Source organism: Thermobia domestica, chromosome 3 (genome assembly GCF_964235325.1).
Source record: "Thermobia domestica chromosome 3, izTheDome1.hap1.1, whole genome shotgun sequence".
NCBI classification, from domain to species: Eukaryota; Metazoa; Arthropoda; class Insecta; order Zygentoma; family Lepismatidae; genus Thermobia; species Thermobia domestica.
Window position 1 is genome coordinate 118,006,184 of NC_137456.1, and position 27,076 is coordinate 118,033,259.

Genomic DNA, 27,076 nt, shown 5'->3' on the forward strand with positions numbered 1-27,076 from the left:
AATCGAGGAATCACATGTAAGAAATATTCATTACCCCGAAACTCAGTTTCATGGTTGTATATTATCTGAATCTAACCCGCATTTTCCTAGGTCTAACTTTGAAAGAAGTCAAAATTTAGATTCACATGTAACTGTTAATATGCCTCGTGGCACAGATGTACTTAGGGATGACACTGAAGAAACTCACATACAACAGCCCTATGCTGATATTAAGAGTACTAATATATTTCAAAATCGTTTGAGTAATAATCTTGAAACTGGTAGGCCTATTTTAGGTAATGATAACTTAGGTTTCACTATGGCTAGACCCGCCTTAGCATGTGACTTTCGAAAGCATGTATCCCAGAGTGCCTATGTCGCATTGCAGAAACAAATTCATTCTTTACCTGTGGTGGACGGAACTGAAAGTCATTCTTCATTCATATTTTTGGTTCGTCTAGACGAGATAATTAGGCGTCAGGAAATGACTGTAGAGGTAATTTTAGTTGCGAGTTTAGAACAAACTCGTGGTGAGTTTAACCGCACCTTATATTCCTTCTTGAGTATATCTAACAATTGGGGACAGATTTGTTCTAGTTTGCTTGCAAGATTCGTGTCTACAATTAGTAGAACGCAATTTGTGAGTCAGTATTTTTATAGAATTATGTTAGAGCACGAAAATATGTATACCTTCCTGCAAGAGAAACTAAGTATTGCCAATGTTTTGGGTCTTCACTATGACGATCACGTGTTTTGCGACATAGTAACCAATTTAGTACCTCCGCATATTTATGCAAAATATTTCACAAATCAGATACCTACTACTGTACCCGAGCTTATGACCATTGCTCAATCTTGCGACCACTTTATCAGGTATAATAATGATTATAGTAAATTAAAGGGGAATGTAAAATTCGCTCAAGGTATTTTGAACTTTTCTAAACCAATGGATTTTTCGGATAAAAACTCTTCACCTCAAAAATCCCGTATGGAAAGGAATATTAAGTGCTTTAGATGCAAACAAACTGGACATTTTCAGAACTCCTGTCCTTCCTTACCCAAAGTTACATCTCAAGGAAAATTCTTACCTCGAACTTTGTTAAATCATCTAGAAAGGGACAAACAAGTGCTATTTATTCCAGTAACAGTGGATGGTGTTTCAAATTCTTGTATTTTGGACTCAGCGTCTTGTGTAAATTTGATAAGTAGAAAATTTCTGAACCTTATACGTAATAGGGTACAGGTAAACATTATACCCACCAACTTCACCACTGTGGGAATAGGTGAGACTGTCGTGACGCTCCATCAAAAGGTCAAAATTACCATCAAAATTAGTGATACAGACTTTCACTTGTGGTTTTACGTAACAAACTCTACCCATTTCGATCTTCTATTGGGAAATCAGTTCATCTTGGACAATAAGGTTATTATAGACATATCCCAAAAGAAACTTATTATCACCACGTTAAACCTAACAGTGCCTTTACACTGGAGGGAAGATTTAGTGCCTGCTAACGTTGTACGTTCAGATATTTCTTCCAGTGAGTTTAAATCTGTGCTTAGTCAACCAAAATCCACCTATTCCAAAACCAAGACGCCTATCCAAAGGAAAAGGAACTATCCTGGTAGCACCATACGGAGTTTGAATGAGGATCCTAGGAAGGAAGGAAGGAGGGAGGAGGAACCAGTCCAAGGACAAACCGCAGGTAGCACTATTCCTAATCAATTATGTTGTTTTAATAATGTTTTCAATTCCAGGGAATTATATAAGGACACCAATAAAAATTACGATTTAGTCGAGAATGAAAATAATGAGGTAGATAATATTGAAATTTCAGATAATTTAAAAGATAAGCATCCTGAATTGGTAGAATATGTTCAAAATTTATGTAATTCCTATTCAGATGTTATCTCGAATTCTTTAGGCGAAATTAAAGATTTTACTTATAAGATAGAAATGGAAGATCCCACACCTGTTAGATTACAACCGTACCAAGTTACAGGAAGTAAATTAAAAGAACTGGAATCCCATATTGATGAGCTAATAAAAGAGGGCGTTTTAGAAGAGGTTCCCTATTCTCCTTATTCGTCTCCATGTTTTTTGGTGACGAATAACGATAAATCTAAACGTTTAGTTGTGGCCTTCTCAGAAATTAATAAGAAGGTTAGGGTAACCAGTTTTCCTAGCCCACATGTAGAGGCTACTATAGCCAACTTAGGCCAAGATACTCTGTTTTCTCGGTTAGACATTCGGAAAAGTTTCTTTCAGATGAACATCTCTGAAGAAAGCAAGAAATATACTACCATTTGCACGCCCACTCGCTTGCTTGTTCATCGTAAACTCCCAATGGGGTTTAGATGTAGTACGTTCGTTTTAACTAGCTTTATGCACAAGATCTTTGGTGATATGATAGGTAAAAACTTAGAGGTGTTTTGTGACGATTTTCTTATACACACCAAAGATGTTGAAACACACAAGCAAATATTAGTAGAAGTTTTAGAAAGACTGCGTAAATGGGGTATAACTGTGTCGAAAAAGAAATTATCACTGTTTCAAACAAAGATAACATTTTTGGGATATGAATTTGAAGGTGGCTTTTCTAGAGTAGATCCCGAGCGTGTAGAAGCTGTGCAAAATCTACCACAGCCTAAAAACAGGAGGGGCGTTAATCGCATTTGCGGCTACTTTAATTATTATAAGAAATACATACCAGATTACGCCGAAATTATGACTCCTTTGCATAAATTACGTTCTGTAAAAAATAAATTTCATTGGGGACCACAAGAGCAGGAAGCCTTGCAACGAGTAAAGCAGGCCTTTGTAGATCATGTAATTTTGCGTGTGCCTGATATGGATAAACCTTTTGTCATTCATTGTGACAGTTCATTCAAAAGATCTTCTGCAATTCTTTCGCAGTATGATGAGGAAAAACTTTTAAGACCTGTAGCTTTGTTTTCTAAGGCTGTTCCTGAGTCCGATTGGTCTAAGAACATCTTTGAATTGGAACTTAAATCTCTCTGTTTGGCGCTCCAGAAATTTGAAATGTATTTGATTAAGCCTTGTACTATATTTTCTGACAACTCTTCCTTAACATGGCTATTGCGTAATCACAAAAGAATGAGGAAGTATGGAACATTAATTGAAAAAATATCGCGATTTCAATTTAAAATTATTCATTTAAGAACGTCTCAGAACTTTTTGGCAGATTTCTGGTCTAGAGTTAACAATGGGGTGGAATTTCATAATTTTGATGATCAATATAACGAAATTCAAAATTTTAAAGGACAAACAGTAAATTTATCTTTGGCAAATTTCTGGAATGCACCTGTGTTCAGTCGTCCTCTTAAGGAGTTACAAAGTGAAGACCAAGAGATAAAAGGAATTATAGAGCAGGTTAAGCAGGGTCAGCTTGCTGACAAATACAAAATAAATGATGGTATTCTTTTTGTCAAAACTAAAGGAAGGAAAAATCAAGGATGGAGGATTTTAGTGCCTGAAGCCATGAAATACAGCATCATGAAATTCTTTCACGAGGATGAAGTGGGCGGATGTCACACCGGCTTTTCACGGACAGCAGCCAAGATTGCCCAAAGATGCAGTTGGAAGAACTTATTCCTCGACGTTAGGAAGTACGTCCAAGGATGCTTGCGATGTCAGACGTGCAAGGATGGTAATAGGAAGAAACAGGGTGTTTATTACTCCCGGAAAACAACCAGACCTAACCACTGCTGGTATTTTGATACCGCCGGGCCGTTCCCAAACTCAGGACCGTTTAGGCATCTATTTATTGTTTGTGACGCTGCATCCAGGTTTGTGATGATTGAACCACTAAGATCTTTAAACTCCAAGGTTATTTGCAGTAAGCTGGAAAACCTTTACTTTCTTCTGGGAATTCCTAATAAAGTTGTCCACGATCGTGCACAGATCTTCACAAGTTTCTACATGAAGCAACATCTTTTTAGCCTTGGTATTCAGGACATAACTACAGCTCCCTACTCACCTAGCAGCAACCAGGCGGAGAGACAGATTCGATCGATTAAGAACATTCTGAGAACGTATGTTAATGAGCATCAATCAGATTGGGCCCAATACATCAAGAAAATACAGTATACGCTCAACATGTGTGTCTCAGAATCTACTGGATTTGAGCCGGCGGAGATCTATCTTGGTCGTAATATTGTCCTCACCCTTGGATGTTCTATGGGAATTAAATTTGGAAGAACTAGATGGTACTCCTGATAAAGAAGAGAAAATGGCGAAACTTGTTGAAAATATTGATCTATCTTGGAAGAGGAAGCAGAAATGTTACTCTAAAACCAGAGACTTGCCAAATTATCATAGAGATCAATTAGTTTTGGTAAAGAAGTTCCAAAAGGCCTCAATTATTAAACATTTTACTCCTAAGTTAAGTCCTTTATTCGAAGGTCCCTTTAAAGTTTTGAGCAAACCTAATTTAAATACATTGTGGTTGCAAGAGGTTGCAAATCCTAAGCGTATCATAAAGAGAAATGTTAATCACGTTAAGCCTTATAATTCAGTAAGCCAAACGTAGAATGTAATAGAAAAAAAAAATGAAATAAAAGGAGAAAAAAATCTTTTTAAAATGTAACAATAATATTCTGTACAGTTATTTTGTGTGTTTTTCATTTTTGTATTTTCCAGATATCTGGCAGTGAAGTGTATAGTGTCTTAGTGTAGTGAGATGTGAAAGAGTGTATCATCTTATCATAATACCGCGGTATTTCATCCATAAGTGTTGTGTCCATAAGTTGTAAGTGGTCGTCGCTGGAATTACTGTATGTATTATATTTTTTTTTTATTTTTGCAATGGTCATAGTCTATTATCCTTTATGTGCCGATTAACTTCTGTAGTCCAAAATATATATGTATTTATACATATATATTTTAGCGGGGACAGGGAATTTTTATGTAACGTAATCGACACATAAATGAAAATATTGTAAATTAATATTAGAAACTTGATGGGTTATAGAATGAGGACATTTACGCTCACCTGTAATGTGAGCGCCTCTAGTGGCGGTTCTCTGAATTGTAAACCTTCTTCCTTGATGCAGAAGGAATGACCGCCATTGTGGTTTCTGAACTATGTTGAAGAACGTGGTGGCAATGACTCTCCTCTACAATCATGAATTTACATGATTTTTCGGCAACGAAATTACTCTAAAGCATGCTATTTTGTAAATCAGGTTTGATTCTTAATAGAAATAACTTTTCAGGCGATGCGTTTGGCAAATTAGATATTAGGAGAGAAAAGAATTTACGTGATTTCTTGCTTCTTTCGTGCCATGATATATATATTTAAATTACATTTCTTAGTCCTCATGTCTATAACTAGTGTCTATTAATATTTAATGTGCTTATTATATATGTCTTGTGTATTCATATATGTTTCTTTTGTGCTAGTAGCTCAACTAAGGTAATTTTGGTATTTAAGAATTTTTTTGTAAAACTCGAGCGAACATGTGTTAGTCGGTTAGCTTCAATAAGCTTTAATGGCTGTTGACTGAACTTATTTAAAGGAACTTTCGAAGTGAAATTAATTATTAAATTAAACTAACCTATGAAAGACATTCTATATTTAGTGTTGTGGAAATTTAAAATTGAAATTGTTAAAATCTAAGCGAAAATTGAATTACAGCCAAAGAACATTTTTCATGAGTATTACCTATTTATCTTCTTGTTGTTATATATATATTTTTTTCTGTTACTAGTTACAATAAAAAGAGGACTAAACATAGATAGTGTTAAACTATTTCCATGCATATCTCATTCCGCAGCCACTTAATTTGTATGAGCAAACATTTTTTTTTTCTCTTCGGAGTATTTTAACCTCTAAATTGCTACATAGTCTTAATACAAAGAAATCAGAATAAGAGTAAAATCAGAATAAAATAAAGCATCATCCAGTAACGACAGTCTATTCATCCATATGGCAAATGTGATTTATTAGTTTTTTTAGCTTAACGTCCCACGATTCTGCACCTGGACTAACTGAGACTTAAATGGGATGAATGCTAATGGTGGAATGAAAAAATGGGTGGAAACGGGAGAAGCCCGAAACAATTCACGCACGATGCGTTAGTCCACTGCAAAGCCCACTTGACAGGAGGTGGAATCGAACCAAGGATCCCACGCACAAGAAGTAGCAGGTCTATCACTCAGCCGCAGTTACGACTAATGAACAATTTGGAACAGGTTTCGTGCATAGATCTTGACAACACTTAAACAAACTCTCAGATGACAAGTCTAATGTCTTCTGCCACTCAATTGATAGACATACCAAGACTGCTAGTTACAAGATTGCTACTCTGTTGTGACTTGTAGGAAAAGTTGTTCCAGCAAATTTTGTCCGGGGAAGGGCAAACCAAGATGTGCTGGACTACACTGGGCTGCTCCTCAGAAAAAGGCACAGACCTAAAGTTTTTGATGGGGCACCCCTCAAATGGAGTTTAATGTAATCCTGATTTGGAAACTCGCCATGCAACAGATAATATACCATTTTGTTAATTTTCTTTTATTATTCAGTATTATTTTCGAATAATGGTTTACTATTGATAATGAATATTAATAGAAAATATCTATAGCAATAAATATCACCTCCTATAAAGCTGAGAACAAAATAATAAAGAACAGACACACAGAAGTTGCATGTCTTAAAATATTAGATAAAGTAGCCTATGTCATTTGAATTAATTAACAATTTGAATTTAAAGCTTTTCAAGTATTACAAATGTTACCTTTTAGATCAAATACCCAAAAATATTGAGACACGTGCTTAATTAGTTTAAACGAAAGGTCTAAATACCAAATGTCGTGTCTGCAAGAGAACATACTCCGAGATATAGACATCTTAGTGAACTCCCCCCTATTTTCCTCCCCTTCCAAATGAGATTTCGCAAAATCCTTTGTTATTGAGGACCTCTACCCAGGAAGCAGGGTCTAATTGTCTGTCTGACGTGATGAGTGGGAAATGAAAATGAAATCTTTAAGTTTTGTACGGTTATGCCCGCTAGGCTAAAGGAGGAGGTGATGATGAGAAATGAACGAAACGGTGAAATGAAGAAAGTGGAAGGAAACGGGAAGTGAACGCTCTACCACTGAACCAGCGCGGCCCCCTCATGATGAGTGGGTGGGCGAGTCAGTGTTATCTCGTTGTATATTTAAATAAATGAAATACTGTGTTTTGAAAATTGCACCATACAGTACAGTGGAATTCTGATCGACCCCCAGTAACCCCTTTCACTATACCAAGTAGTCCTCATATATTTTTTCTTTTCTGAGGGTAAATTAAGGATATTTATTTTGATTTATCTTTGCGTGCAGGAAAGAGTTATGAACTAATTTCCTTGTTTACAAGTAACGTCACTCAAGTGGCAGGATTACCAGAAGTACTGATTTTAATTTAGATTCTTTCATAAGAGGTTTTTTCAAGAAAAAATCAAAAGGACATCCTGAACCAAGTCAAATTTAATAGAATCAGTCGTGTGTACTTTAAGTCTTTTGCTGAATGGGTTAAATTATTTGACATAGAATGAAACACTAAAGCATGTACATGGATTCATATGAAAACAGAACTTAGAGAATATTAAATAGCATATAATAAGAATATTAAATAATATCAAAAACATTAATTTTTATATAACAGTGAAGGACCCAGAAAAGCATGATGGGGCTAATAAACTGCCAAACGCAGATAAACATATGACTTATATATATATATATATATATATATATATATATATATATATATATATATATAAAGAGAGAGAGAGAGAGGGCCGGATCCACAATTGTCTGAGGGGGAGGGAGTGCACCAGTAACTACAAAAATAACCAATCACACTGGGACACTTCAAAGTGACATGTGACAATGTTCTTTATCCCTGACAACATTGACGCATGGAACTCAGAAAAGTATTTTAAAGACAGTCGCTAGTGTTATGCAAGAAAAAAAAAAGTTCTTCTCTCCTCCTGGCCTCTGTTTTCTTCCCTACTTGACAAATGCTAAGTTGTTTTGCGTGTTGAATCCATTTTCTTCAACCTTTTGAAAATCGACTTAAACTATTGTTTTTGCGAAATTCTGCTTTCTTTTAAGCCTCAAATGGAAACATGATGGCAGAAAGTTTCGGAAAGTGTTGGTATTTCCAGTGCTAGCATCTCTCTTTTTAGATAGCGTATATTTACAACGAAAAAGGGGTGTACGTACACCTTTGCAACCTCCTAAATCCGGTCCTATATATATGCTATGACAATAGGTAACAGACCTCATTCTTTTTTAGTTTTCTTTATAGTCATACAGGTTAGAAATATTGATAAAATTAGTTAACAGATAGAAAGAAGTACTCAAATCACTACTGCTACAACCTACGAAAAGCTATGGCTATCCGGATGTAGCACGTTCAACGTGGAGATGCATGGTCAGTGCATCAGCTCTCAAGTGTCATTATTTTTGATTTTCTGGATCTGAGTTCGCTACTTCTTAAAATTCACATAGTTTCCCAATTGTCTCGTGATATATAAAAATGAAATGAAATCTTTCAGTTTTACGACCCATTAAGGGAGGTGAAATGGTGGAATGAAGAAAGTGGGAGAAAACAGAGGAACGGTTCTACTTCGTGTGAGTCGAACCAAAAACCAGAGATTCCAAGCACGAAAGGAAAACGCTCTACCACTGAGCTACCGCGGACTTCAGAATGATGGGTTAACACCAGAAAATGTTAGATTAGTGGTTCAATTGGGAGTAAAACCAGCAATCACGCTCTACGAAGTTACGTGTGTTAACAATAATTGAGCTAAGTAGGTCTATAAATTTAAAAAAAAATAACTTGAGCAACCTGCTTCTCTGTTGATGTTCTTATTAGCAACGTTACATTTTGATATTTATGCTGACGAGAAAGACCCACTCCCCCTAAAAGAAGAAGAATTCAGTACATAGCCAATTTGTTAAAATCTTATGTAGAGTTAAAGCGAACTTCTGGGAAGTAGAACTAAGTTTTGTTTTTAAAATAATTATACAATACTTCTGATAAGAAAGGTTCTATTATAGAGGATCACAAATACAATACATTGCATACTAGCAGAATCAGTTTTTGATATCACTATACTAAGAGGGGGTAGGCTTAATCGCGTCAGCCCCTTTCCTACGCCACTGGTCTACAGTGTGAATGTAACGCATATACTTTGAATAGTATGGTTAAATAAAATGGGCCAATTTTAAACAATTTTCACAATTCTAACTACCGTGTACACAGCTGTGTCAGTTGTTTTATTAAATTTAATGTGAGTCCACTTTTTTCCTTTCTTTTCAATAGTTTCGCACTTTATAGGTAGTTCTTCTAATATCGGAATGTATTAATTTGTGTGGTGATTTGCTTTTTCATTTCTATTTTCCACTTCAAATCACGACGATTACTTTAACGAAATTATAAAACAACAAACCAAGAAATAGACTGTGTGTATCAGGGGATACAATATACTTGTACATGATATATACTAATTTAATGTAAAATTACTTGAAGCAAGCAGGTGCGCACAATAGTGCTCAAAATAGAGACAAAATAAATTATATTTTTTTCTAGAGGCTTGTTATGCTTTTTTCACTTTTTTAAAAATTGAAAATAATGCTTTACACTATAATATATAATCATTCTTCGTTTTAACGGGCTAATAATGTCAAAAGCAATTCGATGTCACCAATTGTTTGTAAGTTCCGACATTAATAAGTCAATGCAGCGGCTAATACCCACACGAAAGAAAGAAAAATAATACAGCATTGTACTTTTAATCATGACACTATCCAATCTAACAGTGTAAAATACCTGTGCAATGTAAATACGCACTTTAAAATACAGCAAATTCAAACGTTTTAGTTTAAAATCATGACGATTAATCTGAATCGGTTGCTCCAGATTCTTTTCGTTACTTCCGAAGTGATGAAACGGATAGAGTTTGTGTTAGGCATGTGATAAAGAATTAATCATTAGATGTTGTTTCTTTCTGGTGTCAAATTACGCAGATAAGAACATATATACAATTGTACAGTTGACTCTATAGTACTTTCAAACATGAACTATCACATTATATGTATGCCTTTTTCGAAAGTTTCGTTTGAGCCATCGTTTGTTGAGACCGAAATTTTGTGGCTCTCAAAAATATGAATCTGTCATTAATTGTCAAATTCAGTATCGGGAACACATTTGTGCTGGACGGTGCTTCTATTCATACGCTAAACTGTTCTAAAGCTAGTCATAACGACAAGAAATCTGCTCTCCGGTACTTTTTTTTCTTAATCAGATATTTACGAAACTGTCACTCACAGGAACTTGAAGTGGATTGTGCAAATAGCACGGAGAAATGAGAAAATGAATAGCAGGGAGAGAAATGGGAAATTATTGATCTTTGTGAATCTCGTGGGAATGAACCAGTATTGATAATATCTTTAAATAATTCAATGTTTTTTCTGCGAAATCAAGGGCTGAGAGGAAAAAAGTTAGTGTTTGAATTGAGGTAAATGAAAGAGCTATTGCTTATTCTAATGATAAAAATGCCCACGGTTGGATAAATTTCTAATCGCGTTTTTTGTACTAACTTGAATACACGGACTCTTATGGAATTACTGTCATGGATATCCGCCCATGAGGTAAGAAAATTACCTTAAAGTTAGATTCAAATTTCCTTATTTCTCAGATAGCTATTATTGATCATAAAAATGAAACTCCATAAATATATTATACTACTAAATGCTTAAACTTTTTAGGAATTAGCTTCTCGTTCCTTTCTATAGTAAATAATTTTAAAAATAATACAAGTTTAAAATGTAAAACAAAGTACTAAGTGTAAAAAAAGACTTGGTCTATTAGGTACACCACAAAAATATAAAAGTAGAAACCTATAAAAAGAAACAAAATAATAAAATAATAATAACAGTAGTTCGTTTGAACAAGAAAAATATAAGAAGGGTCAACTGTGGTGCTGTGTTAATAGCCACATGTATTAGGCTCTTCTTATGAACAGGAGCACAAGGGCGCCAACATTAAGGTAATTATGCAGTTTAAAGCTATCAGAATATAAAGAAGTGATTAACCATAATTACAAGAATATGAGCACATGCGCATAATTAACTAACTGAAGTATAATTACATTCTCTCGGCAAATCTTCCAGGTTATTACGTTTTTAATACTTTCTGCTAAATATTTCTCATTTATAAATCTGAACACTATTTCTTTTAGAAAAAAAGTGTTCCGGAGGGGGCACACTTAGTATTCGGAGGGGTACATATTATTTTCACACGGTACTATTCTATTATTATTATTATTATTATTATTATTATTATTATTATTATTATTATTATTATTATTATTATTATTAATGACATTTTAGTTTATCCTTCTTGGGGGTGGGGGCGCACTCTCGGAGTTCCGAGGGGCAGTACACCCAAAAACATGTATAGAAGAAACACTGAATCAGAATTATACAGGAATTATATTTACGTGTGTAGCTGTCGTTCAATATTAAAAATATTGCCAATAATGTTTGGACATAAGCAAATTTACATTCTAATATTCAAATCATTTTTCTCATAGCCCCATGGATGGATATGTTTAACACAGAGAGATGGGGATCGTGTCTTGTTTGGAGAAAACGCTTTTATAAGGACAATACACAATTTCCGCTCAAACGTATCTGCTTTCAATCATGGGCGCCCGAAGAAAATCTTCTAGAGGGGCTCATTCCCTGGTTGCTATATTACGTATGGTATTTTTTATTTGTATTAAGAAAATCTTAAGAAATTTAATACATTCTCGTGAGCCAGGGAGGGGGCTCGGGCGCCCATGCTCTCAATCATATATTGTGTTGAGTTGATTTTGAGTTTAATGTCTCTTTCAGCAGCGAGGCTGTATGAGACGGGACCTACTGGTTAACGTGGAATCCGAACCACATGATCTTCCGCCGGGAATCGAACCCGGGTCTCCACGTCAAAGGCGCGTACGCTAACTGCTTATCCACGAAGGTGCTCAGAATTATATATTATGTGTATTCAACACCCATAATAGGAAGTATCTTCCAACATACAGCTGCAGTAAATGTGGGCTTTTATCAATATTCTATTGGCACATTCGATATATGTGTGAACAGGACATATACTATCTAAGGCGAATACATAATATCACACACAAAAAAGAACCATACAGACGGATTGATAAAGAACGAGAAAGCATGATTGGACAGGAGTACGAAGAAAACATCCATACTTGACGTAGACCCCCTATTGTGGCCTGTGCAAAATATTTGACGTCAGTAAGAGGGAACGGTGGCTTAGTGGTAGAATTCGTACCTCTCATGCGTGGCATCTGTGGTTCGATCACCGGCTAAGTATATTTGTGGTTGACAACATCGTGTCAATGGATTTTCTCAGGGTACTCGTTTTCTCCCACAATTCTCATTCTACTAATTCTTTCACCACCATTCACCTGTCATTCATCATCTCTCTTAACCTAAAGGTAATAACCGTGGGACGTTAAACTGAAAGATTTCATGGTGGAAAGGTTTCGTGCCGGTAAGACGTCATTTTTTTCTTTGACGTCTGCCTCTTCCTCCATTCCTTTCAGTTCTTACCGGCACGGAACATGTGTCGCGACACTAGTGTGTCACGCAGTTCCTTAATATGTGTCGCGAAATTTTAGAATTTAAAAATCATGAAGAATTTAATAATAATTAGTTAAAATCGAGACAGACTCTACCAGTCCACACTTCCAGCGGCAACAATAATGCTAATGCTCTGTGCTATATAGAGTCATTATAAAAGTTAATAGGTTTCAGAATAATAATAATAATAATAATAATAATAATAATAATAATAATAATAATAATAATAATAATAATAATAATAATAATAATAATAATAATAATAATAATAATAGTTATTATTATTATTATTATTATTATTATTATTATTATTATTATTATTATTATTATTATTATTATTATTATTATTATTATTATTATTATTATTATTATTATAAAAATATCAAACAACGTTCAGTAAAATGTATCGTAAGTTAAAAGAGTTGAGAATCGCTGCTTCAGTGAATCTCTCATCAAATAAACTATTATACTATAATTACTTGTTTCTTTACTTTAAGCTGCGGTGACTCAGAGGCAGAGCACGCAACTCTGGCATCTGGGATCCCTGGTTCGATTCCAGCTCACACCACCAATTTGTTTCTTATACTTAATGTCCTGCTGTACGTACAGCTAATTTGCAATGCACTACCTACACTCTCCAGAAGGTAGTCTTATCACTACAGTCATGGATGGGTACGTAGGTGTCCGACAAATGTATCTATGGTTGCTGTATGGTGTTTAATACTGTTGTTCACTTGGTTCGGAAGTTACCTGTAGCACACACGCATATTACAGGGCATTTTTTTTCTCGCCGTGTACTTTTATTGAATTCCGCGTCCTCAAATGAATAGACCTGTAAAAAGCGCAATTAGAAATTTAACCAAGCGCGGGCACTTTTACCATTGGTAATGGCGCTAGTTCTTTGCAAGATAGTTTAGCTTTGTTGAAAAGGATGATGTGGCTAATTTAACTCAATCAAGTTTTGTCTCAGGGAGTTTGATTGAATAGAATACTAGAATATCGGAAAGTTGGAATATTGCGAAGTGATTCAACTGGTTACACATAATTTCTGATATGACATACACTAAATCAGCGTTTCTCAACCCGCTGTGTCTCAATGCATTGAGTGTCGGGAATACATACCAGATGTGTCGTGAAATTTTTAATGTCACCAAAGATCTACCGCAAAGAAATTACCATTAGAAGAAAATAAAAATTTACCGCCAAATCGACTTGATATGTAACTACTTAATATGTTTCTATTGAAGAGTCTTACGTAAATTGCTTGTGAGTTTTGTACCTCATAGTCGTTCCATTATTTTAAAAAAAAAATGTATGTGTTTTTGTGTGTATGCTTTTTTGGCATCTAGGAAAACAATCACGTGCACGGGTGTCGCGAAAGTTTGAAACGTACTTTGGTGTGCAACATATATATGTGTAAGGATAAGAAAACTGTCTAGGTCATTGTCCGTTATAATGTTTTTTTTAAAATAAATATATGCTAGATGATGAAACATTATAAAATAATTTAATACATATATAGATAAGCTTATGTTCTTTTTATAATTAGAACATAGATAAGCTTTACTTTTTTATATATATAACTATTTGTACTTACCTAAAACTTTCGTTGAAAACTGGATCTAATGTATTCTTCTTTATAGACGTCTTTTTGGATTTCAAGTGTTTCCCTGACACCACGAGAGAAACACGAACATAAGGAACTTCAGTGCAAAGAAAAAAAAAAAAGAAATATTATATTAGTTATTTGACAACAAAGTTGGGGAGAGATATAATCAAAGTATGGAAGAATTCAATTACTTAAATACTATGAAAAGTTACAAGGACATATATAATTTCGAAACAGATAAAGGCTAACCCCAATATGGGACAGGCCACGTGAGACGGTGGAGGTAAAGCCAAGTGGTGGGTAATGATGAAGCCAGATGGGTGTGCACTCATCAACTTAGATCCAGCTATTTTCCCTATCTCATACACCCTCACCTTGACGATTTTAACTTGTTAAATTCCAAAACCATTCAACTGATTTACTGCATTGTAATACACATCGGAATACTATTACCACTTGGAAAATAGAAGTAATGTCTATAGTTTTGTCCTCTATTATTCCAACATAATCAACATCTTATTTTCTTTTTAATAGCATCAAGGTGCATGCTATCATTTTCAATATTATTTGAGAAAACATGTGTCTAATTTTCCCAAATTGATCATTGTACTTAATATTACACCTAAATGTACTGTCAAGTTGTAGAATATCTTTATTTTCAAAAACGCTTAACTCTCGTACTGCATTCAAGTGGACTGCTGGATTTTTATGCGTCTGTGCTTATTCAAATTGACTTGAGCCACCAAAGCCGATATTGATCTATGTTCCATCTCTCTCAGAAGAGAGAGCTCCCTTGTGGTTATGTGGATAGCGTACGCGCCTTTGGCACAGGAGGCCGGATTGGATTACCGGTGGGAGTTCATGTGGTTCGGATACCATGTTGAGCTGTAGATTCACGTCTCATATAGCCTCGCTGCTAAAAGGGACGCTAAATTCAAATCAAATCATATCTCATAAAATAACAAACACGTAAAACAGAACTAATGCACATATACAAAGTAAAAGTTATCATATTAAACTATACGTTGAGGAAGTATGAAACTTAGCAAGATTTAATGGGTTCCTCACTGTCCCCTTAAAAATAATCCTACTACGTAACGCACATATATGTTGTTTTCTGATATTCAAAGTAACTAAATTTTATTTAAAGATCATTCCTTATATTTCACTTCACTCAAAATAAATATTGGATTGAGAAATAACAATTTAAAATTGTCTGAATTGGCTAGTTATTCACACTGAACTAACTATTAAATAATATTAACTTTATTAATTATATACTTGTACATATTTTTCTATGCTAAATATCTAAATTTGAATAAAGTGTACTTTAAAACGTAGTCTTATAATCTTTATATTTTAAAGAAAGTACATCTCGTGGGATTTCTTAAAATCTCATGAACGTAGCAACTTTCCTCTTTAGTGAGGAAAGAAACCGTAGAGTTGTTTCTTAGTTTTAGAGAACTCAAGTCCCACCGTGACTATTTCCATGTACTCAAAGAGGATGAAAGGTAAATGTTTCCAAGCTGAAGAGTATCATGTTTCGTTCTCTTGTACAGAAGAAGCACCATTTTACAAAATGATATTTTCTTTCATTCCATCAAAGCAAACAAATTGGATCGCATGCCAGTCCTCTACTCTTACCTATTATCTCTATTCCATTGTTTTATTTTTAAGAATTTTTTTTACTAAAACTGTTTTATATATGTACTTTTCCTTCCGCACGTGTGTGTAACTATAATCATAATCATAATTTGTCGCATCAATTTATCGTCGTATAACAAAATTGGACATGGTACTTTCAAATATATACATAAACATACATACAGTTATTACATATGGATTATTCTAGGTTCACTAATTAACCTTATTATCATAGACGTAGGGTCTTATATAAGGCTAAGCCTATCCAGATATATATACATCAAACTTAAAATAATGATATTCTAATCATTAATAGACTGTATTTTATTAATATACAATTTATTTTAAATGTTCCGTATATACATGAGGCAAGCAATAGTAACTTCTTAGGTTTAGGCCCTCCAAGAACATTGTTAAGGCTATCGTTTTCAATGGCAAAGCCTATTTTTGTTGCATGACAATGGCCGCAGTCATGATCACCTCGTTACCGTTTCTAGCAGAAAAAAATGATTTAGTACAATAAACAAATTCCAGGTGAAGCGACGAAGACAGATGAAGACAGACTAGGGCTAGCGGACCTAAAAACCTCGACAAACCTCGTTACCGCTCAAAGTATAGCGTTTAGAACACGTGTGAGATTTGTGCACTATTTTTAAGGTTCGCCGCAGAGATATGAAGATTTTAAAAATGCCATTCGCATTCAGTAACTTTTGAACGCTGACGGAAAAGAAACAATAAAAATTAAGAATATTATGGAACTATTAGTTAATTACACAAGTGAATTATTATTTATTTCTGTCATAGACAATGTCCAGGTTGCTATTTTGGTCAAAACATATTTATAAAATACTATCTATACTATGACCTGTTCATTAACCGCCAAATCCGTAACACATAATCAAGGGTAATTACTTTATCTTACTATTGAACTTCCCATATCTGCATGAATTTAAAAAAAGTTTTGGGAGAAAACTTTGTTGTAGCTTTTAAATGTGCCGTCAATAAAGAAGGTCGTGCTGGCCTGCAAAATGAACCTATTCAGGGACTCTTATTCGGTGTGGGTGCTACTCGAAACGCAACCTTTATTTAGATTCCATATCCCCCTCTGCTCGAAAACTAACAAAAAATCACAGAAATAGTACTAGCTATTGAACTTGTACGCAAATGGGAATTCTTATCTCACTTTTAAATCATAACATTTCATTGCATCTGGGAAGGATTTTGACATGTACGCAAATGGGAATGTACTCAAGTGAGAAGACACCAATTTAGGGAGATGAAACTAAGGGAACTTGGTATATAATGTTAAGGAACTGAGTATATAAACTACTCAATAGAAACAACACGCATTGCAACGTTTTCGAGTAGTTCAGAAAAACCAATATGCACAGAGAAAATAAAATGTGGAATACGTAAAAACGTAGATTACATGCGTAAATTCTGTAGTTTTTGGACTTAACGTACGACTATACGTAACATCTTGTAGCAAACGTCTAACTGAAAACGTATGCTTTATAATACTTTCCATAAGTGATCCATCTATACGTATTTCTATTTTCTGTATGAAAGAAAGAACTCACATACAGATGGACGTATATAACATATACCTGACGTTGTAACATACGTTCTGTTAGATGTCAAATATCCTGCAGTGGCATGATGTAAGACCTAAGAAGGAAAAAAAGCAGTGCGTATGTAACATATGGATAGCATATGCTCCATATAGATTTCGGTAGTAAACATATGGGTTCCGTATAATTTGACAGTCGCGGACTTACCATTAGGCATACTATGCACGTGCCTAGCGGCAGCAGCTACGAGTTTTTTTTTTTTTTACTGGTAAACTATAGGAACGTTGGTACTTACAGTTGGTCGATGTGACCCTCAATTTAATTTCATTAGGAGGATTTATTTTTTAAAAATTCATTAATGAAATATTGTGTGGCAGTCTTTAATATAATATTCTATAGCATGGCCTTCTGTATAGTTTTTAACCACGAAGTGAATAAGGCAACGTCGTATTTTGTGACGTAGGTAGGCCGATGGTCTTACTGCCTAGTAGTTGTAATCTGCTAGGAGTCTGCGGAAAGCACAATAAAGTTGTAATATTTATCAATCTTACTGCACAGTGTTTGATGTTTTGTGATTATTTTACGATTTTATTTCTTTGAAACACATGGTTTTGTAAAATAATTGGGGCGCGAAGTGTAGGAAAATTAAAATGAATTAAACAAATTTCTTAATTTTGGGGGTAGGGTGAAAGTATAGTAGAGTAGGACCAGAATTTTAAGGCACAAAAATATTGAGATAATGCTGGTTTCTCTTTAGAATTACGAAATCAAACATTCTTATGAAGTCGGTGATGGTATTTTGTATCGTTTTGCATCAATTTTATGTCTGGAATTTAAAAAAAATTAAAACAATTTATTTCACTATGCCCTTCTTGGACAAAGGTATGGATAAAAGCGTGCCAAATGACGAAAAATTAAAAATTGCGTATTACGTTGAGACGTTTCCTATATTCGCGAAATACAAAGGAGCAGCCGGACGAATCGGCAGCCCGCCATAGTAAGATAAAGAGATTGAAATTGAAGAGTACGATTGTGCACCTTTTGCATTTATCAAGTCCGTGGCAATGATATCTTTGTATTTATGTTTAAAAAGGAAAGAAATAGAAATGTGAGCTTTTCTAGTAATACATTATGATTTACTAATTCAAAGGCTATTTTTAGATCTAAATGTATTCCTATACATAATTCTTTATCATCCAACAACTTCCTACAGGTTTCAAGACAACAAAAATGACTGTCTCAGTAGATTTACCTTTAAAGAAACCATGTTGTGCGTTGGATAAAATAGTGTCTTTATACATGAAATATTATTGAATATTATTTTCTCCAGAAGTTTACCTATTCTCTGAACCTCTTCTTAAAGGAAAATGACACAGGCAAGCAGTTTGTAACGTTGTAAGTTAACAAGATGAAAACAATGAATTGGTTAACACCCAGTTCGGAAAATGAAAATTAAAATAATAATTAGACATTTAAGAAAAATGTAACTGTTTCGGAACCTCATAATTTTCGAGCTAGGCAGCCTCGAAGTTACAATTTTCTCAATTTCGGCATCTCATATCTTTGAAACAACATTTTTCGCCCTATGTTTATATGGACTGTTTTTATTCTTTAAGTGTGAGGATTTTACCAGTGGATTTTGGCTACGTAATAAATGAATCGGTAGCATTGAAATCGGTCTATAGTTTTCTAAGTGAAAGACCATCCACGTGGTTAAATAGGAAGCCGGTTCAATATCCGATAGAACTGAAACCAGATCAGATCACACATTAAGCTCTAGGTTTATGTTCCAGGTAATCTCAGTGCTGCAAAGAGAAAATTGGATCGTTCACTACAAGAGGAAGCAATGTCGCCTGCAATACAATGATATTCGTAGATTACGTGCCTTTGCCTCTCTTACATGTAAAATTAACTATCAAAATTGCAACCAACAAGTAACTCTATGGACTTAATAACCACAGTAAAAAGAAGCTTGTTCACGCAGTGACTACCAGAGTATTAGAGCCTGTTCAGAAAGAACTTATATTTAATGGATTGTGGTACAGTCTTGATATGTAGGATACCTCAATTCCAAAGAAGAAGAAGAAGAAGAACGATATCAACAAATTAAGGCATGTAAAATATTACAATGGATTGAAATTTAAATAAATTTTAATTAGAATGTTCTAACATCATACTGGTTATGTGCGAAGGTTATTCATATGTAAGAGGGCAGTAACTTAGATAGAAAGAAATCAGAGGATTTCAAATCATAATCTTACAGAAATATGTCACTTATACTTATATTGAAATATCAATAGTTAATTTCAGCACAAAATTTTACGCCTATTAAATCAGTGTCCTTTCAGCTTGTTCAAGAATGCATTAGTACCTCTCCAAGAATGAATTTACTCACTCTCAGATACGCGACAAAAGAATATCTTATCAGCTACAGGGTCGTGATGAGAGAGAGAGAGAGAAAGTTGAGAATCTCAGTTTGTTAAGCTGCTCGCAACAATGGTCAATGTTTCGTTTTTATGTAAAAACCTTATCGCTTCATGTGGTCATTTAATTACTCACATTTATATATCTATATGGCTCTATTAATTATTCTTCAAATATTTATATGTGTGATTTGAATCGTCTAATAGGAAAACTAAATGTTGTATTGAATACTTAATATTGAATCTGAATTATTTTATTACAGAAGTAGTTGAAATTTTAACATATATAGATGGGTGTAATCATGTTGCCTCCAAAATTATCAGCAATTTGCAGAAACGTGATACATTCAACTATGCATAACACAAATATAGTCATAAATCAATAATTACCATTTCTCTTGTCGTGAAACTTACTTTGAATGCAGAGAAAATAAAACATATAACAATCTTCAAATCGAACATTTCTTTAGCTAAACATGTAAATACTATAATTAGGGATGGCCAATTCCGTAATTTTTACTTTCCGGAATCCGGAATTTTTGAATTCCAGATTTTATCCGAATTCCGGAATTTTTCCAAATTACAGATTATTTTCGAAATCCTTAATTTGTCCGAATTCCGGAATTGTTTCGAAACCCGGAAAGTGAAATTTCCAATTTCGTAAAATAAATTTCCCGAAATCCGGATTCCGGGAAATTTTGGCCATCCCCAATAATAATATATAATAAACACTGTAGGTAAGTAGAAAAATAAAAAGATTAAAATGTTTTTAAGTATATATTTCTCACCTGAACCTCCGTTGATATCAGTCTGCAATAGTTGTTTGGCTTTGATCACATCAACATTGAGGCGACCAGCTGCAGGAAGATAATTCAGAGAAAGTAGAATTTCTCCTAAGTCCGCTACATCCTGGAAAAAGATAAGAAAGAAGAGAATACATTTTAATGTTATAATTAGGTTATTTTATTGAGTACATGTACTTATAATGTTAAGAGAAATTTGTGAAATACCTTTCATGTTCAAAAATTAAAGTGATAGCGTGACTTTATTCAATAATGATATGAAAAGCAATAATAATAATAATAATAATAATAATAATAATAATAATAATAATAATAATAATAATAGATTTTTTATTCTTGTTCCTTTTAGGTAAACCTTATAAAAGGAATTAGATTAACTTAACTCAAATGCATAGACGAAAGTCTCGATATCCCTCAATATGGCTGATTTGTCAATACTCGTATAATTTATTCTAAGATAATACAGAGAAATGTACTGTAAGTTATACGAGTAATAAAATGGAAGCTATTTTGGGGCATATCTTGGAATTATTTTATTTTGATTGGCTAATTGTTTATTTCAGTGTTCTCTATGTGAGCATCTTGGAATTTATTATTTTTATCTTGATTGGCTAATTGTTTGTTTCAGTATTCTTCATGCGAGTATCTTGGAATAATTTTATCTTGATTGGCTAATTGTTTATTTCAGCGTTCTCTATGTGAACATATTGGAATTTGTTTATCTTGATTGGCTAATTGTCTGTTTCAGTATTCTGCATGCGAGTATCTTGGAATAATTGTATCTTGATTGGATAATTGTATATTTCAGCGTTCTTTATGTGAGCATCTTGGAATTTGTTTATCTTGATTGGTTTATTGTCTGGTTTCAGTGTTATTCATGCGAGCATCTTGGACTAATTTTGTCTTGATTGCAAATTTTGTTTTTTTTTTCAGTTTACTTCATGTGGGCATCTTGGAATAATTTTATTTTAATTGGTTGTCAGTTTCAGCGTTCATCATGTGACCATTCATTGTAAAACTTCCATTTACTGTGATCTTGTAGTGATGTATTATGTACGACATAACCAGGGGTGCCCACAAGGGGGGGGGGGCTATGACGCAAACTGCGTCATTGAAATATTTGGGGGGGTTAAAACCTATATAAATATGTTTGAGCGGGTGTAAAAATTAATCGAAAAGATTTTTTTCATGGAAGAACAACTATGGATAGACAATGGGGGGGGGGTGCGTCACAGACATAAGGGGGGGCACCACTGACATAACTATTATTTGCGTTACAATTATTGCGTTTTAACAATATGGAATATCCATGTGTGTAAATTGAATTTCTGAAAACTTTAAGGTAGTAGCAATAGATTTGTAATGCTCTATTCATAATATAGTAACGATCATTATTCATATGTTTAATGTAAAATATATCCAGACATATTATGAAGCGAAAAATATATCACATATTTCTTTTTTATCTTAATTTTTGTTCATATATAAATTTTCAGTGGAACAGTCCTTAATGTAGCCAAAGAAAGTGTTACTTCTCGTATCATAAAGATGGATTACATTTTAATACCACAATTGATGTCCTGAAGATGGAAAAGTATCATATGCTTTCTGACTAGGTCAATAACTACCGTGTTTTAATTATATAAACTAAACTACAGAGATTCATCGTTGCCCTTTCACTAACTGAAAGCCTACTTGATAACATAGGAACAGAAGAGTAAAAGGATTATAGAGGTAGAAGAAAAATACAGGTAAACGAAGAGAAGAATAAATCCAATTAGGAATATAAATTCTAACAACTGTTGCTTATTTCCTAGGAAAATAAACTCCTCTGCTAGGTTTTGGGAGATTTTGAAAGGTAGTGTAGAGAGAAAAAGAGACAGGAGAAATTTGTTAACTTTAAAATTTCACTCATGCATATTAATCCCTCAGGGAGTTGAAAATATGATTATTAATTTTAAAGAATATCTGATAACGAAAGACAAAGCTGAATTGCAAATCAAAAGAGTAGAATTGACCATGCAAGCTAATGTTTGAAAAGTTTTGTGGGAAACGCAGGTTACAGGAAACGTAAGCAATGTTGCCAATGTAGCTATATTATGGCTAGATTTAGTCATTTTCACATACCAACTAGGCAGTAAAATTGTAGTTTGCTCCTATTCTTCATTCATACGTTGGACATTTTTCAGTTGTTGATTTTGAGTTGATTTTAGTTTAGCGTCCCTTTCAGCAGCGAGGCTATATGAAACGTGGACCTACTGATTAACGTGAAATCCGAACCACATGAGCTCCTGTCGGGAATCGAACCCGGGTCTCCCACGCCAAAGGGGCATACACTAATCGCTTAGCCACGAGGGAGCTCTTGCCATCTTTCATTAGCGAAAGTTAAAAATATTTTCTTCAACCTAAACATCTTTTAAAAATTGAGTGCAAACAAAATAAAGCAAATTGCCATTTTACTAATACTTCTGCTTTCAACAGTGCTTGCTTACCGTAATATGAGACAACTTGGACACCTGTCAGTGGCGTATTTAAAGGGGGGCTTCCGGGCTTAAGCCCCCCCCCGAAATCTTACTTACTATAGTAAAGTATATGAAATATCTTGCAGAATTTTCACATTTTCAGTCAAAGCCCCCCCGAAAGTTAGCAAAGCCCCTCCCGAAACAAAATCGTAAATACGCCACTGACACCTGTAGAATATGGAATAGCTGGGTGTGATAAACGAAGTAGATATTTAGTATCGACCGTATAGTGAGGTTCGAAGGACGGCGAGAAAAGTAAATTTCATTCTGCTAAAAATATACCTAAATATACCTATATAAAAATATACCTACAGTATATATATCCGAAGTGTCGAAATAACGTAATAACACGACTACTTGAACACCCACGTCTATATCTGCGTAGAATGAGTGGAAGCAAAAGTGGTGCAGGTGTGCAAGTAGCCATGTAATTGAAACAAAAGAAACCAAAGACAGAGTTTCGTGCAGAAAAATTACAGATGTGTTTATTTTTGTTGCAATTAATATGCACCTTGAGAGTGTAGCAACTGCACGACACACGAAACATAAATTATAATTTATGTTTCTTGTGTCGAGCAGTTGCTACAGTACTGTAATTACCAGAGAATTACACCAGAGGTAAGAAAACAGAAGAGAACAAAGGCAGAAAGTAATACAAGTGTACTTATGGAGAACAGAAACAAATGGCCCGTTTGGTGACTTTAGCACAATCTTTGTCCTTTGCTCTATTATCATTACCGTAATTGTTCCGTATATGGGCTGCTGTGGCTCAGTGGCGTTTACCTCTGGCGAGTAGGGTCAGAGGTTCGATCCCAGCTCGGGCCAAGTGAACTTTGTAGTGGACAAATACTGTGTGCGTGGGTTTTCTCGGGGTTCTCCTGTTTCCTCCCACTTTATTCCTTCCACCATTGCATTCATTTCTCATTATTACCATCACCTTTAGCCTAGCCGGCATAACTGTGGATCTAAAACTGAAAGATTTCGTAATCGTTTCTGTCCTGTGAATCGTCGCGGAAGGGGTAAATGCAATATGGACCTGTACTGACACTTTCACAAGGACCGCAAGTCTAGCAGATGCATGTTTCACACCTACTTCTGTATGTTGTTCCCTGTAATCTCTCCAGTTTACTCAACAAATACAAGTTAATGTTACCGTGACCAGGCCCTATCCAGGGGGGTCTAGGGGTGGCCTCCCCCCTAAATTTTGGCTGGCCCCCCTAAAATTTTCACGGTAGACTGGCAAATGAACTATAATATGGTGATGATCTATAATATGGATGCATCGCCCCCCCCTAACTTCAGTTCCCCCCTACATTTTTGGGCTAGCTACAGGCCTGTCTTGATCCTTCTAGACTTCTGAACCTTCGTTATAGTTGGTTACCAATATAGCACCGGCAGTTGGTATCTGGATGTGCCTAACAGAACAATGTTGACTTGTGGATATAATACCATACTGCGTTTGATCGTTGATGTATAATTCTGTGTCGTATTCAAATAGTCATAGTTTACGGTACATTCCCATGTTAAAATCTGTCTTATGTTAAAATCTTACTTGTATCATTCTTGCTAACGTGTCATGGTCCTAACAGCAAATTTTGATTTCGGATATACCGCCTTAGAGCAGCTAATTTCAACACACAGTTAAATTCCAGATGAGTGTCTTGAGGGTATTACTATTTGTGTTGTCTTGGACCAATAGTGCTTCTATGACTAGCGTTAATATACGTTCGGTTTTGACCGGGACAGTCCTAGTTTGAAAGATCTTGCCCTGCTATTCTTCCGGTTTATTTATTTTTTTTTTGCCCCGATTTGAAACAAAAGTGGCCCTTACTAATTATGTACTTTCTAACGATGGAAGCAGGGAAAGTATATATTTCACCAAAGTGTCCAGGATTAAAGGTTTACTATCTGCCAAAGGGTACAGGCTTGGAATAACACAAATATAGTAAACCTATCTAGGCTAAATAACCTACATTATCTGAAGAACTTGGAGCGAAGGAAAGAATTTAAAGGATATTTAACAACTGGGGCAATAATGTGAACAAAGTGTAAATAGTGTAAAAGTTAGTGATTTTAACGTTCGACGATTATGCTCCGAGGCTACTGAAACATTGATAATGTACGAAATGGTGGAATGAAGAAAGTAGGGGAAACTGGTGAACCTTGAAAAACTACACAATGTTTGTTCACAAGAAGGTCCACTTGGCTCAAACTAAGATCAGATAAGAGACTACAGGCACCAGAGGTGAGCGTTATACCATTTATTTTTTAAATCGCCCCAACCATGTCGCTGGACTCCATGATCATCTTTAATTCCACTTATTCCAACACCACAGGGACACAAACACAGAAACAGCGAGGACAGTTAGAAATCCGACCATGCTTTTCAGACAGACGCAAACTGCCAATGGGTTGTGCCCCAGATTCGAAGTCGAATGCCTAGAAAATACGGCTATTGCCACTGGTTTTTAGAAAATGGAAGGAAAAGGGAGAACCGTCAGAAAACCAACCCACACGGAGTTTGTCCACAACTGAGCCACCACAATTCGCTATGTTTGATCACATAATACCAGGAAGACTATTTGGGTTTCCTTTAGATGAGTATAATAAAATTATATCTGCTTGTTTTAGTGGCAAATTTTGTTAGCTATAAATTTAGCTTAAACAAGTTTGAATTTTTGTTTAAAGGTAGATTCTGTGCATTCATTTAGCTACTTTCTGTAGGTGACGTTGGCAACACTGAGCGTAAGAAAGAGAGATTGAGTATTCCATTTCCAGAGAATTCTAGAGCCTCCACAGTTTGTGCTCTCCTAATAAACATGCTAATTCACTCAGTTGTTTTCGTTACATTTGCACATTCACAGTGCATGGATTTACTCTTCTCAGAAGAGATATTTAAAAAAATGTGGTAACGACTTCCTTCATCCTGTCAACACAGAAAATTGTATACGCTGAAAATTGTGGCTCTGTTGGTGAGAACATCATAATTATAGTACTAGTAGTACTACTAGTAGCAATAGTAATAAAACCTCTATTGTTTGCATTGGTGTGAATATGGAATTTTGTTGACTGAGGAGAACAACCTGCATTTAAGAGCTTTAAGGCCGGGATTGGAGGGACGCTCGTAATGAGGCGAATTTAGGCTACTGTTAATACAGGTAGACCTTCATGTGGGCTCCTATCTATCTTAATTTATTTTACTTAATAGTAAAATGTAGGAAACTCTTTCTGTACCTCTATGTTCATGAAAGTGATTCAGTGCTAAATGGAAACACTTCAGTCAATCGCTCTATGTACAGTACTTTTCCTTGGTCGATGCGCTAATAAAAATACGTTGTACTGTTCAATGTTTTTAACCTATAGTTGAGAAAAAATTAAAGATTTATACTAACGTGTGCAAAAACTAGAGAAAACTTCAGAAAAGGGACCAGCAGGAAGTTACCAGGAACCGGAATTTTGATATGATTTAGTATCGAACTTGGGGCTCTTCATAACAAAAATGGGCACTTCATCAGTGAGACCTTATACTCTCACTAGGAAATGAATTCTCACTTTCGACCATTCCAGAGTTTTATCAATGCTAAACTTTGCAATAGTGTTGCCAAAATGCGAATAAATCATTATTCGAATATTCCAACAAAATTAGTTATTTGAACAGTTGTTCGGATAACGTATAACTAATCGAACAATTGTTCGAATATTGAAAACAAATATTCGAATATTCAAATATCAGAAGAAAATAATGCGATAACTACTACTTTGATGATTATATCTATTATACTCGAAAATTAAACATTTCTATACACATAACTTAGTTTTAGTTCTACAGTAGAACTTCTGTAGCTTATCACCTCCGTA

At 34.7% G+C, this 27,076-nt stretch overlaps 1 protein-coding gene across 1 annotated transcript in view; it reads right to left on the reverse strand.

Annotated features, from left to right (window-relative positions):
• The window catches only part of LOC145680683 (synaptotagmin-17-like), a 734,886-nt gene that overhangs the window by 134,154 nt on the left and 573,656 nt on the right, over positions 1 to 27,076 (reverse strand). Inside the window, exons 4-5 of the mRNA XM_081751574.1 lie at positions 20,682 to 20,802; positions 14,244 to 14,349 (exon numbers count right to left, since the gene is read on the reverse strand). Of these exons, the coding sequence (XP_081607700.1) occupies positions 14,244 to 14,349; positions 20,682 to 20,802 (227 nt within the window). The remainder of the gene's footprint in view (positions 1 to 14,243; positions 14,350 to 20,681; positions 20,803 to 27,076) is intronic.